Below are 15,730 nucleotides of genomic sequence, written 5' to 3'. Positions count from 1 at the left end.
AAAATTAAACTTTCTAATTAGTGAAAGAAGTAAACTTACAATTAACCTCTCCTTTTTATATTTGTACTTAATTTTGTAACTATTTTAACTATTAAAGGCTAATGTTATAATTTTGTATGTCCCCTCTTCATATTATAATTATAGATAAATAGTATAGATAAATAACTAAATAATTATAAATAAAATATTATTTAATAATTAAAACTAATACAATTGAAGTTTTAGTGGAATTAGGAATCAATGAATTTGACTTGAATAAAACAACCCTTTTTTTTAATTTACGACTATAGTATTACAGTAATTGATCTTCTCCATACTTTAAACTTCTTAATATTTGTTTCATTGTATTACTTCAAACATAGATAGATATTTTAAATTAATGAGACAACATTAGTAAAAATCTGATACAATGTTAATCTCTTTTATTTTACAAATTCTTAAGTTGCGAAAAAAAACTATCAAAATAGGAAAATTTTAAATTAGCATCAAATAACTTGTAGTGGTAGATATGGTATAAAATTCTACAAAATAGGTGATTGTTTTAATTAGATTAAAAGTAGTTTAATTAGCTAATATTTAGATAGAAAAAAGAATTACCATTGAGTACTAATAATTTAAATAATATTAAGGACATTAACGTAAATTTGCTTGTCCCCCCCCCCCCCATCCGTGCTTTTATATATAGTATAGATTAAATATTCCAGTAAAGAAAACGCCTCATTTATTGTTATACAAATGATATGGTATAATCGTTGTGTTATATATTATTCTTAATTAGCATAGTGACCAATGAGTTATAACTCAAATAGTATAAGCGTTGAGCAGTAAACTATTAGGTCAGGCGCTCCCTCTTCCCAAATTATCAAGAAAAAAATTAGCATAGTGTTGTACAATTTTCAAGATAATTTAAAAAATTTAAACGCTTAAATTAAAATTGGTATTAATTACATTCGGATCAACAGTCCAATTAGTAATTAGTTGAACATAATTTACATATGCGATTGTAGGAAATAATAATTATTATGTGTCATTTATGTCATATACTGTATTAAAAGCTTAAGATATACACTGCTGTGCAGAATAAGGGCATATAAATATTTTAAGATAAAGTATGAAAATGTGGTAATAATAAGCATTTTTCACTGCATGCATGGCTAAAAAAAGTTAACAAATCAAACGCGCTTTTCTCTCTTCCTCTCCTTGGTTTTGAGGAAATGCAAGCATGTTTTACGTAAACAGACTTTGAATACGTCTGTCTACCTCATGCAAAATCTTGAAGAAGCTGATCGATTATCCAAAAACAATCCCAATGATTGAAAATGCCTAATTCTTTGTTGTTTTTGTATTGATGCACAAATGCCGGTAGCAGATCCCACATCCGGGCGCATATTTATTTGGATCATATCTTGCTTCTTGTTTTCATCCATTGCTCTCGGTGGCACTTTCTTGATTTTGTATATAATCCTCCCTCCCAATGCATCACGATCTTGGCTTCCGATCGCCGGTGTAATCCTAGTTTGCCTCCCTTGGATCTTTTGGTGCTTCACTTGTGCTTATCGTATCTTCTCCCGGGCTCTTGGATTTAGGGTTGCACTTGGTTCTGGTGGTGGTGGTGGTGGCGCCGCTCCTCCTAATGGAGGTCGTCCACGCACAAGCGTATCGACCCACGACCCTACGAGCGGGGAGCCTCCTTCCGATCAAGTCGAAGATGGTGATGGGAGGCGCGTTCAATTTGGCGGAGTTGTGGTGGTGGGAGAGTGCAATGATTATGATAATAATAATAATAATGAAAACAACGCGAATTTGAGGGTTTTATCGAGTGATTTGTCTATTTCTTCTCATGAGAGTGAAATGCCTTTAACCTCATCCATGGCATCTTGATCTCCACAAAAACTTCTCAACTCTTCGATCTACAGTTCGCAAACTTTTATATTCATAATTTAGTTTCTCCGTTTTCTATTTCTATTTCCGTGCAACATAGAGATATCAACTTTGATTAGAGAATCCATTCTTCTTTTTTTTACTTGCCAAGATCCGATACGTCATTTTTATAGTTTGAGGATAGATAATACGATATTGTTGAGTTTAAATGTAATGTACAATTGTAGGTTATAATCATATTCTTCACTTATTGCTTTTAGTTTCTTTTAGCATTTTCTTAATCATTATCTTCTTCTTTTTTCCTCGTTTTTTCTCCTATTACAAAATTATTGGTATCATTTAAAAAAAATGATCCATTAATTTTCAACTGCAGATTTATTAATTTGTGTGTATATATGTCATCACATTCATATTTATGCTCCTTATTTTTTTGAACATTGCTCCTTAATTTTCCTTTCTTCTTATTTTTTTCTCTTTTTTATTGCTATATTTTTCATCTATTTTCTTTATTATTCCACATCTGTCTCATCATTATGATTTCTGCGCTTCTAAAATAACAATTAAGCTCAAACTTCTTGAGCCTTGTTTAATATGGAATCATTATACTGATAAACCTTAAACTACGCCTAAGTTTCTAGAAAAACAAATCAAGTCCAAAGTAAAATGGCATCTAATGGTTTGCTAATAATTAAGATTAGTGCAATGGCAAAATAAAGTGCTCAACTTGGTAGTCAAGTAAATAATCAAGCATATTTAGGTAATTAGTACAAGAGTAGACATTGTTGATAGCGCAGCGGAAGCGCATTTGACCCTGTAAAGGATTTTGGAAAGGGCCGTGTCCGAAGTTAAAAACGTGTATTTCAATTCAAAATCAAAAATCGCTTAAAACCATTGATCACATTAATACCCAACTATGAATCATATGTCAACATGCTCAAATATATAAAAGAATAGTTAATGTGTCTACCTCTCGTAAAGACCCTAAGAGATTCTTCAAGCGACGAAAATACAACGCCTCTAACTCATACACACGAACAAGACTTTGACCGAATGCTCCCGAGATGAATTGAGCGGTTTCGTGTCCTCTTGAGAATTGACTCAATTACGACTAGCTCCAATTCGGATCGGAAGACTTCCATATGAAGTACTCTGTATTATCCCGTACGTTTCCGACAAGTTCTGCCGAGGTTTCAGATAGTTTCCGATAGCTTATTTGTTTAATTTTGATTGACTTGACATTTGGTTTTTTGGTTTGATATGAGTATTTGAGTGGTTTCATGCATGGTTGCATATGGTTTTTTTTTAACAAAGGCTAATATGTGACTCCTCAACAAGCTGAGATTGTCAGAATTACAAAAATGTGTGACTCCTCAACAAGCTGAGCGAGTCAGTCTAAAGAAATTTATGATACTGCAAAAATAGTCATCCATAAGGGCTTATTTAACCACCAATGGGTCACCCCAATTATAGTAACAACGTATTAAGAAAAGTTATCACCCAAATAAATCTATCATCATTAAAAGAAGAACTTCTAATTATCAAAAAAAAAAAATAGAACTTCTGATACCATGAAATGATGATAGTCTATAAATAACAGCTCCTCTATCAACGTTTGAGATCTCAATGCTTTAGCCACAATTAAAACAGCCAAACTCCTGCCAAAATTAAATTATTCTGCCAACTTGCCAGTGCATCTTCTATAATTACTTTATTATGTTTAACAAATTAAAGGTTAATTTATCCATTTTTTACAGTTAGATGAAAACATTTTCATCTAACAATAAAATAGATAAAATAAACAAAAATAAAATAACTATAGAAAAGCCATTAAATATATATAAATAACATGTTGCCATAAAGTCTTATTTTATTTTAATACTTATTCATGATTTAATAAACCAGTAATTATATATAAGTAAAATGTATTTTGTTTTTCATAAAATAACTATAAAATAACCATAAAATATTGATTTATCGTCCTTTTAGTTCTAAATATTGAGATGATATAATTTTAAATTAATGCATTTCATATGATTATAAAAATAAATTATCGTTGTTGTTAATCTTTCATAAGAGAAAATATAAAATATAATTGCTAAAAATAGTAATTTCATTATGTAAAATAGTGTCAAAATTATGATATAGTATACGCCAAAATAATAATGAAAACTCACGACAAAATAGTCATATAAATCACACCAAAATAGTGATATAAAATCACGCCAACAACTAGGTAGTACGGATACAGAAAAGACATAAAACGGGTACGGTAAAATGGGATTTAAAAATAAATAAAAACAAAAGACACAAAATATGAAAAAAATGTTAATAATAAAAATATAAGAAATATTTATAAATATAAAAAGTTACAAATATTTTATTTACTAAATTTAATTTATATATTTACGAAAATTACTGAAATAGATCACTTAAATATACAAATTTATCAAATTAAAAATCTTTAAATTTTAAAATATTGAAGTTAATATTTTATAAATATTATGAAAATATTATGTAATTCCATAATTATTTAAAAATGAAATATCTTGTAGGTAATTTGAATAATACTCTTTATGAGTAATAGATGAGATCTCGAATGAGTTAAAAAAATATGTAATTCTATAAATATTTAAACATGAAACATATAATAGGTAATTTAAATAATAAATTTGATAATAATGGATTAAATTTCGAATGAGTTTTCAAAAGTTTTAAGTTTGTGAAACGGAAAATGCAAAAAAATTGAAGTATTTGTGTTTTCTAGTATGCGTGTTTCCTTGGCCAAACTAGTGATATAAAATCACGCCAAAATAATAAAAATAAATTTTTGTGAGAATTTCAATTTTTTCATAAAATAGTGATAATAGCAAGCATAATAGCCACATAAAATTATATTAATAACAGACAATATAAGCATAAGGATAACTTATATTGTGTTCTTGAACAAAAACATTGAAAGAAGCATGTCATAAAAATATATTTATTCATGTAAGCATTCAAAAAGGCAAGCAATGGTGTGCAAAACTCCTAAAACTAATCCCAAAAGAATTCATATACAGAAAACCCTTCACGCGAAATTAAATATAATTACTAACATAGCATGGCACATAATACTAACCACATACAACACTAAAAAACAAAAGTGAAAATCCACAAAAAAAGTATCAATTTAAAAGTGAAAAAACCAGAGCATATTAGACAAAATATATTATATAATTCAACAAAAATTAGAATATATAATACATTTTAGGTAAATTGAATAATGAAATTAGCGGTAATAATTAATTTTTTTGTTTGTAGATATATTTTATAATTTTAATAAATACCTAATTTTATATTTATTCTTCAATAAATATTTAGCCTTTAATAAAAAAAATTAAGTTTTCGAAATTTTTGAGAGTTTTTAATTTTCAAAATGAAAATGTAATTTTGTTAAAATATTCGTGCTCCCTAAGCCAAAATTGTGATACCAAATCACGCCGAAATAGTGGTGGTATTATAAAGATTGTAAAATAATATATGTGATTATCAAACATTACATATAAAATTAAGGATTAGAAAATAAACTGTAGTGAAAAATATGATTAGTGTTACAAATCAAAAGTGGCGGGACAGGGGAAACAATAAAAATGGATTTTAAAACTTTTTATTTAATTTCAAGAGAGTAAAGATAGTGATTTGAAAGAAAAAAAAAGCAGTGGTGAAGGTGGAGGTGATGGTGGCAGAGGCATTTGTATAATTTTCTTTGAAATATGTTAATAAAATCCTTTTAGAAATTACAGTACTAATATAGCAGAAATCAAAAATCAATTTGTAATAAAGATTTAAACTTCATATTACTCGCAAAAAAGAGTCTTGATTTAAAAAATAACCGTTTTTCCCAAACTTGCATCGATGAGATCCATACTATTGGAAGAAAGAATTTGAATAAAAAGTTACTTCGAAATAAAAGACAATGATTTTTTATTTTATTTTTACACAATTGGGACTATATGGAAATGGTTAAAGACATCAAGCAAAAGAATATACAACGGTTGATATAAAGGAGAATACACAGAATCAGATTGTCCATATTAAATAACTTGTTATTCATTTGTTATTGATCATAAAAACGGTTTAGTTTTCCCCAGAAAATCATCACCAAGGATGGACAAAATTAGTAATCTAGCACTTCACTATAAAAAAATTTAGCTTGTGGGGACGAACGAAATTTATCATGTTAAGTCCAAAATTTGTCACAACAACGTTATTGTGACTACTTTGTGACAAATTTTATTAGTCACAACAAACAGGTCACAATAAGTCCATTTTATAGTTTGTCACCATAAATTTTCAGACTTTGTGATAAAATTGTGTTGTCACATTCATATTTATTGTGACGAAAATGTATATCACAAGTAATCAAATGTTTCCAAAATTTGTCGTAATATACATCGCCTTCTAGTGACAGAACACTAATAACGTGACAAAAAAATAATTATCACAATTCATATAAATTTTTCACTACATACACCGAGTTATTAGTGACAACAAAATTATATGGTGACAAAACCATATTTATCACAATTAATATACATTTGTCACAACATACGCCGAGTTATTAGTGACAAAAGGATTGTGAAGTGACAAAAAAAATTTATCACAAGTAGTCTATCATAAAATGATGAAATTAATTGTCATAATAGTTAATTACCAGTGATAAATTTAATTTATCACAACAAGTAATTTGAACATAACGTGACGAAATTAATTGTCATTATAATTAGTTAGTTGTGATAAATACAATTTATCACAACACGTAATTTATGATAATGTGACAAAATTAATTGTCATTATAATTTGTCAACGGTGACAAATTTAATTTATCACAATAAGTAATTTATCATAACGTGACGAACTTAATTGTCATTATAATTTGTCAACGGTGACATATTTAATTTATCACAATAAGTTATCATAACGTGACGAAATTAATTATCATTATAATTAGTTAGTTGTGACAAAAATAATTTATCACAACAAGTAATTTATCATAATGTGGCGAAATTAATTGTCATTATAATTTGTCAACGGTGACAAATTTAATTTATCACAACAAGTAAACTATGATAACTTGACGAAATTAATTGTCATTATAAGTTGTTAATGGTGACAAATTTAATTTATCACAAGAAAAAATTTATCATAATATGACGAAATTAATTGTCTTTATAATTAGTTAGCTGTAACAAAATTAATTTGTCACAACAAGTTATTTATCGTAACGGAACGAAATTAATTGTCATTATAATTAGTTAGCAGTGACAAAATTATTTGTCATTATAATCATTAGTTTATTATATTATTTCTATTTTTATCGATACTAAAATAATTGAATACGGTAACTTGTTGCTAAAATCATTGAATAAAAAACAAAATCAATTCAAATATTATATAAAATTATCAATGAATAAGTCTTTAATAATACTAAAATAACCGATCATATGCAAACATGTAAACTATTTGCTATAAAAAAAAAACTAAATTAAGCCTAACTTTTTATATAGGAGACGTCCATCTTCTTTCATTCCAACAATTCTCATCTGGAAGAGAAAAAATACATTTATTATATACACTTTTATTTTCAAACTGACATAATTAAGTGAATAATTTTGAAATTATAAAGAAAAATTAAAAGCGTAACGAATTAAAAAAATATATTTAAGTAAGTCGTCACATACCAATCATTTGATGGTTCGTCATCACGAGATTTTTCGCAGCCATCAATACACGTTTCGTCGTCATTAATAGATATTTCCTCATCATCTTTTGCATTCAACATTTGTTGAACAAGATATTTGAGTTTGCTATATGATTGAGAAATGTTGTCAATTTACACCTGTTGATTTTGAATTTGGTCATTTAGTTCTTTAACTTGTTTTTCAGTCTCAAACTTCTCAGCTTGTAAACGAGCTTCAAACTCTGATTCTTTAGCTGTTCTGTTTGGCTCCATATCCGAGTCCACGAGCATAGCCAGACTTCGGTATATCCAAAACCTTTTGTAGAATTTTCCTCCCATCAATTGCAACGCCTTCCTCGAGTGCTTTTGAGTGAATAGCTTCCATTTGTTCCTAAGAATAGAAATATGCTTTAAGAACACTTTATAAAATTGTGTTTAGATAACTATATAAAAAAAAAGAACTTACGTATTTATCTCCATCTTGTGCGTCAATCCATGAGCCGTCTTTTTTACAGTGTGCTTGACAGTAGAGCCTCATTTCAAGTGGCTCTTCATCAATGACTTCAGATGTTTCCTATAACGTTCATACAATTGATTAAAAACTAAAGGATAAAGAACTTAAATACGAAATCAAAAAAAGATTACATATAAACTCATCCTTATTATTTCTTACAAACGTTGGCAATAAGACTTTGATCCCGAAGTGTGAGAAAATGTCACTTTCTTGCGATTATTAATGTTTATAGTGCTTCGAGCCTATTATAATAAAGCAAAGAAATCTCCTTAAAGAAAGAGCTCAACTTTGATAATGCAGTGTAAACCTCACTACGTAAAGACCCACAAATTTATGCTGGAGGTAACCGTTGCAAGAATATATGATAATCATGGCTTTTCATCCCCATAACTTTGCAGTCCTGAACACTTACACATCAAGAAAGGTTTGAAGCATATCCATCTGACAACCGGATTGACTGCAACCATTCGCAAAACTTTCTCCTTTCAGGCTTCGGTAATGTATAACAAGCAAGTGGCATAAGAAATTTATTTCCTTTTTGCTGTAAATGTAACTCTTTCACCCATTGCTTCTAAATCCATTCAAGCCTTAATGTTATCCTTAGTTATTTCATCAATATTCATCAAAGTACCCAATATATTTTCACATATATTCTTCTCAATATGCATTACATCTAAATTATGACGTAATTTTAATGTTTTCCAGTAAGGCAATACAAAAAATATACTTCTCTTTGTCCAATTGAGCTTTTCAGGACCACGTGCACGCGTTTTTGGTTAGGTGTCTTCCTAGAAACCAGGTCTTTAGGAAGAAAATCTAATTGCCTTAGAACTTCATCTCCTGACAACTTTTCAGGCTTTGACCCGTGCTCTGGTTTGTCATCAAATTTTCTGCTTTTTCTCCAAGAATGTTGGGCATGTACTCCGATGACTTAGTAACATTGCTTCACTTCATTTTTTAAAGTTAGCGAACACGTCCACTTATTACACACAGGACATGCCGATTTTCCTTTTGTGCTCCATCCAGATAACATTCCATATGCTGGAAAGTCATTTATTGTCCATAGTAATGCAGCATGTAATTAAAAATTCTTACCGCTATATCCATCATATGTTGTCACACCGGTCTCCCATAACTCTTTTAACTCATCAATTAATGGTCTTAAATATACATCGGTATTATTTCCAGGAGATTCCTTACCTGGAAAAAGTAAAGATAACATCAAAAAATTCTCCTTCATGCATTTCGATGGTGGTAAGTTATATGTCGTCACAATCACCGGCCACATGCTATAACTCGTGCTCATATTTCCAAAAGGGTTAAATCCATCACTAACAAGCCCAAGTCGCACGTTACGAGCATCTTTGCCAAACCAAGCATATTTCTGGTCAAAATCTTTCCATTCCGTAGCATCTGGTGGATGTCTAATCGTATCATCATCTACACATTTCTCCTTATGCCACTTTATATTTTCACCAATATCTTTAGACATAAATAACCTCTAAAGTCTAGGTACTAAAGGGAAGTGTCTAAGAACTTTTTGAGCAGCCTTCTTGCGTTTTCCGAAACCTAATTTCCATCTAGGGGCCTTACAAGTTGGACACGTGTCAAGATTTTCATTTTCCTTCCAAAATAGCACACAATCATTTACACAAGCATCAGTTGTTACGTAACTGAGTCCTAAATCACGCATCAATTTTTTAACCTCATAACTTGAGCTTGAAAGGGTTTCTCCTTTCGGGAGTGCATCCTTGAACAACTCCAAATTCAAAAAAAAAAAAGACTTATTACTAGAATTTGTGAGTGCTTTGATATTAATCATCTTAAGAAGAAAAGAGAGCTTTGAATATTTTTGACTTTTAGGATATAGTTCACAATGAGAATCATTCCACAATTTAGCAAATTTTGCTACTTCTCCTTCTAGCATGTTATTATCTTGATTGGCAAGTCTGTCTTCCATGTCGGTGTCCATAAAAGTTACATTACACATATCATCTAACATTTCTGAAACATCATTTCCACTATTCTCCAATTCATTATCTGAATTAATAGAGCTATCAAAACTATCACGAGATTGAGAAGTCTCACCATGGTGCACCCAGTTTGTGTAGTTTTCACTAATTTCATATTGATATAGATCCATTTTGACTTCTTGCAATGGCTTCAAATAAATATTGATGCAGTTCTTGCATGGACATCGAACTCTGCCATTTGAATCAGTAAAATCTTTTGCAATATTCAGGAAATTTTTGACCCCTTGAATATAACATGAACTAAATCGGTACGACGTCATCCAACTTTTGTCTGATGGCGTCCCATTAATTCCAAAATAATATATTAGGCAACATCAATATTTGGTACAAATATCAATTGAAAATATAATTAAAACTTACCCATTACAAATCAGATATCTTTAGCTATTTTAAACTTTATCTCCAATTGCTTTCCCTGAAAAAGCTGCGGTTCTAAAACCAGACTAACATTACAAATCAGATATCTTCATGCCATTTCAGTTATAAACATACTCGAGGTAAGGCTATATAATCGACGAATTTTACACGTTACTCGAGTTTATGCGTCTCTTGCAATGCTCAAACTCGATCTCATGCCTAAAACTCGACGAGTTACATCCTTAACTCGAGTTGTTTTATCTCTGTTGAAGCACAAACTCGATGTAAGTCTTAATACTCGACGAAATGGAAGCATAACCTCGAGTTTTTGTTTTCACTGAGATAACAAACTCAAGAATAGTAGATAATTCGTCAAGTTTAAAGCCCTACCTCGAGTTGTTACGAATTAGTTGATAATTTAAATTATCAATTGAAAAAATAAGAAATTTGAATGTGAAATTCATCCTACAATAATCAATTTAGTCTTTTTTCTTAAGTTAAAAAAATATCGGGACAAATAAGCAGCGACAAACACAAAATCGATGAAAGTGCGGCGGCGGGAGAAGTAAACAAAGGAATTAATGCGGTAGTGTGGTGTTAATATTCAGCAAAAAAAGTTTTTCCCTAATAAAGAGTGCTTTGATAAAATACGAAGTTAACCTAATTTGGATATTTTAATCTTAATTGTCACATACTTTTTCTTATCAAAATAAAATATAATTTCATGATCTATTTAATCTTGTTATCATTAATTTTTTTTCAATTGCATAATGACATAACATTTATTAATCACAATATCATTTAATTTCACTTAATTGCTGGAAAAATAAATTATTCACAATATTTTTACATATTATGATAAAATTTATTTTATCATAATAATTGTATTTTTAATATACAGTGACAAAACGTTTTTTTGTCAAAATCCTTTATCACAACAAACATAATTAATTTTTATAGTGATAAAAATATTTGTCACAATATTTAATTATCACAACATTATTTAATTTTAATTAATTCTGCAAAATAAAATGTGTCACCACTGTTTAAACATTATGCTAAAATTTATTTTATCATTATAACTGTATATATTTTCTTCTTTACTATTTTTTTTCTGGAATTCGTTTTTTTTATTCTCTATTTTGTATTTCATAAGGTTGACATATGGTCGACATAAGGTTCATTTACAGTCATTATAACTTTATTTTTAAAATACAGGCCCAAAACATTTATTTTGGAAAAATACTTTTTCACAAAAGCATATTTACTTTTTTTATATTGACAAATAATTTGACACAGTAAACTATAGTGGAAAGATTATTTTTCGAGTTATTCTTTACCATAGATTTTCTGCAAATTTTTTTCTTGATCTATTTTGTGTTTATTTTGTGTTTCATAAGGTTAACATAAGGTTTACATGAGGTTCCTTTTCTACCATTATAACTGTATTTTTAAAATACGGGCACAAAACATTTGTTTTGGCAAAATACTTTGTCACAAAAATATATTTACTTTTTTTAGTGACAAATAAATTTGACACACAATAAACAGACGTGGAAAGAGTGTTTTTCGAGTTATTCTTTAACATATATTTTCTGCAATCATTTTTCATTCTCTATTTTGTGTTTATTTTGTATTTCATGAGGTTGACATAAGAATTACATAAGGTTCATATTTTGTCATTATAACTGTATTTTTAAAATACGGGAACAAAACATTTGTTTTAGCAAAATACCTTGTCATAAAAATATAATTACTTTTTTTGCAGTGACAAATAAATTTGACACAATATTAATTTGGCCTAATCACTCAAAAACCCCTCACCTTTAAACTTTTTTCAATTCCACCCCGACGTTGAAAATTTGTCAATTTTACCCACCTTTGAATTTTCCGTTTTCAGTTGTACCCCAGTATTTTAATTTTTGTTAATTTTTTTACTTAAATGATGAAATCATTCAATTAATTAATTCTAAACATGAAATTAAATTCTTTTTTATTCAAAAAAGTACAAATAAGTCCTTTATTTTCAAAAACTATCTAAAAGCCATAATCAAATTAACACTAATTTAAATTCTTAATTAATTTAACTAAATTTAAATAAATTTTAAAAATATACAATTAATATATGCGAGACATGGAGAATGTTTTAAACAAATTTTCAAACGCAAAAGACGTTAATTTAATTTTTCAGGGTACAATTGAAAAATGCAAAATAGGGTAAAATTGACAAATTTTCAACGTCAGGGTATGATTGAAAAGGGGCTAAAAGGTCGGGATTTTTTAAAACATTAGCCTATTAATTTATTACAATATCATTTAATTTCACTTAATGACTGCAAAATTAAATTTGTCACAATATTTTTACAAAGTATGAGAAAATTCATTTTAGCATCATAATTTTATTTCTAAATATACAATAATAAAATGTGTTTTTTGGAAAAATACTTTGTCACAATAAACATATAAATTTTTATTGTCACAAAATATATCTAATTGCTGCAAAATAAGATTTATCACTACCTTTTCAAGTATTATGATAAAAATTTATTTTGTCATAATAAAAATATTTTAAATTATGGCGATAAAATATTTTTTGTCAAAATAGTTAGTCACAACAAACATAATTAATATTTATAGTGACAAAAATGGTTGACACAATATGTATTTGTCACAATATCATTTCATTGAACTCTCATTGTGACAGAATATTTTTTTTGTCACAATTAACCTATCTATTATGACAAAATATAGTTTGTCATATATTTTTGTGTCACAACAAGGAAATTTTTTGTAGTGTCTCAACATCAATTGCAGTCCACATGATATAATGCTGGAAAGTAAACACGTTTAAAAGTAATAAACGGGTATGACACGCATATGGCTTAATCTGGACTGACATTTGCGGCACGTAGCAATTACTCCTAAGCATTCATCTAAAACTGGCGATTTCTAACAAATAGCCAATTCTGGCTAGTCTAGATATTTTCATGAACAAGGTTTAAAACCGGATGTCTAAGTTTGATTAATTTTATTAGGTTATCTAAAAACCCTATACAACCTCTAATTATATTTTACATGCAATCCTAAGATGTTTAGGTGATTTGCTGGATTTGAATTGATTTACTAATTTAACGTGATTAATCCTTTAACATGTTAATGTTGGATTGTCATGCTTTTGGAAAGCAATTAAACGATATCGACATGCTCATCTGCAGAGGATATACATGTAAGATAAGAGATACTTTTAAACCTCGTTGGCTAGAGTGTTTGGCACTCGCTGCGTTTTTACCGTCGGTGTGGTCGGAACTGGATCTCAGGCTGAACACTGAAGTTATTCATCTTCTAAATACTGTTCTACTGGTTTAAACTAGGGTCGTTTCTGAGTTCAAACAAACTCAAAATTTCTTCTGGAAGTTGCTGGTTGCGTCGACGGTGGGCTTCAAGGCTCTATTGGCTTAACTGGTTACAAGTTTGGGCTTCGAGGATCGAATTACATAGGGACATGCCCATTATAATACATAATATGAAAGTACCATAAATATAGTACACATGGACTCAAACGGGGCCAAACTCCAAGCTTAAACGAGCTTGGAAACATGAACAAATCTAATCTGGAAAGATCTGGGATTGATTCTGGGCAAGGGGACAATAAGAACACCGCACCACTTCACAGTGGAAGTAGTGCCATGGTGAACTGGCGGCGTTGCCAGTTCTGGTAGGTTTCGGGACTCTCTTTTCTGGGGTCTCAGGAACATGCAAACAAAGCTCAAAAAAACGTGTCAAAACGCTCACAAATCATTCCAAACATACTAATATTGAAATAAGACAATTAGACCTGCATTAATCATACTAAATCATGCTTTCTAAATTGATTTGAATCAAAAATATCAAGAACGCCAAGAACATATACAATGGCAATTACTTATAGCATGCAACCTAGGCACCAAAATCGATTGGATTTTGAATATAATGTGTAAACATATTAGGAAATCCCTAAATATGATAATAAACAATTGTTCATGGAAATTTCATCAAAATCACGGCAAAGGCAGTTTATGGCAATTATTGACAATTCTAGGCAATTTAATAGCAAAATAACCTAACATGCAATCTAATACAACAAATTAGAAGTTCTAAATCATATAATGATAAAAAGTGATAAAAGAAATAATTGAATCCTCAGAAGTACCATTCTGAGTACTTGACTCGTTTTCTAGTGATTCGGACGTGAAATCCAGCTTCGAACCAGTGCGTAGTAGCTTGTTTTTGAGTAATTAAAGCGTTTAACCTTGTTTCCTAGACTCGAATTGACTAATTTTGTGTGTAGTACAATTCGGAAATCTAGGGTATCTTTATAGGGTTTATGTGTTTTTCTTATTGTCTGGTGCCACCTCTGGCTAGGCTTTCTTAATGGTATATTAATAGTGGTGACGTAGACCTAGGGTTTACTAGAGTCTGTTTTGCATTAGGTTTCTAAAATAGTGTTAAGTGATAAGTGAAAGTGTGTGAATTGATAAGCCTTTCAGTTTAAGGATTAGTTAAAACTCTATTTAATTAAATTAAATTCGTATTATTTCTTTAGGGCTAAGTAAAGTGTATCTAAAAGGTTATTTTGATGCCCGAAAGTATTAAAAAAAGCTGATGGGATCATATGGGTTCGAATATGGTCAATTTTAGTCTGTCAAACTTGCAAATTGGCCCATAAACTTCTAAGAGTTTGCAATTAGTCCAATTTCTAGATTTAGACTATAATTTCTTTAGATTTTTATGGGCTATTTACGGCTAATTATGTTTTAATCCCTCAAGTTTGCAGCAATGCACCGATCACGCCTGCTTGAATCCAAACAACTGAATTGATAGGTCTTCACCCGGATGAATTTCTTTAAAAATCATCATTGGACGCTTCAGTCCATTATCACTTTTTTACCTGTCCAAAAAATAGGTGTCTACAGTATGTGTTTCTAGTCCTTCAATATTCTTATACGTGTTTGTATTTTTTATTTGTTAACAAATTGTGTCAATTTTGTTTTTGAAATTATAAATAGTTAATTAGAGATTCTCAATTATTGAAAGACGGCTAACCTTATTTATGCAATTTTAATTATCTATATTCATTCCTCCATCGTGGGGTTTTGGTCCTCCAGGGTGGGGTTTTATCCTCCATCGTAGGGTTTTGTCCTCCATCGTGGGGCTTTTGTCCTCCATAGTGGGGTTATTGTCCTCCTT

The 15,730-nt window shown here is 29.6% G+C and overlaps 1 protein-coding gene across 1 annotated transcript; it reads left to right on the top strand.

Moving 5' to 3' along the window:
• The first annotated feature begins 1,179 nt into the window (after positions 1–1,179).
• Positions 1,180–2,162, top strand: LOC126656604 (uncharacterized). Its single transcript, XM_050351203.2, has one exon. The coding sequence runs from the start codon at positions 1,357–1,359 to the stop codon at positions 1,879–1,881; it is 525 nt and encodes a 174-aa protein (XP_050207160.1). The 5' UTR covers positions 1,180–1,356; the 3' UTR covers positions 1,882–2,162.
• The last annotated feature ends 13,568 nt before the right edge of the window (positions 2,163–15,730 follow it).

Source organism: Mercurialis annua, linkage group LG7 (genome assembly GCF_937616625.2).
Source record: "Mercurialis annua linkage group LG7, ddMerAnnu1.2, whole genome shotgun sequence".
In the NCBI taxonomy this organism is placed as follows: Eukaryota; Viridiplantae; Streptophyta; class Magnoliopsida; order Malpighiales; family Euphorbiaceae; genus Mercurialis; species Mercurialis annua.
This window is presented reverse-complemented; position numbering and strand designations above follow the sequence as displayed.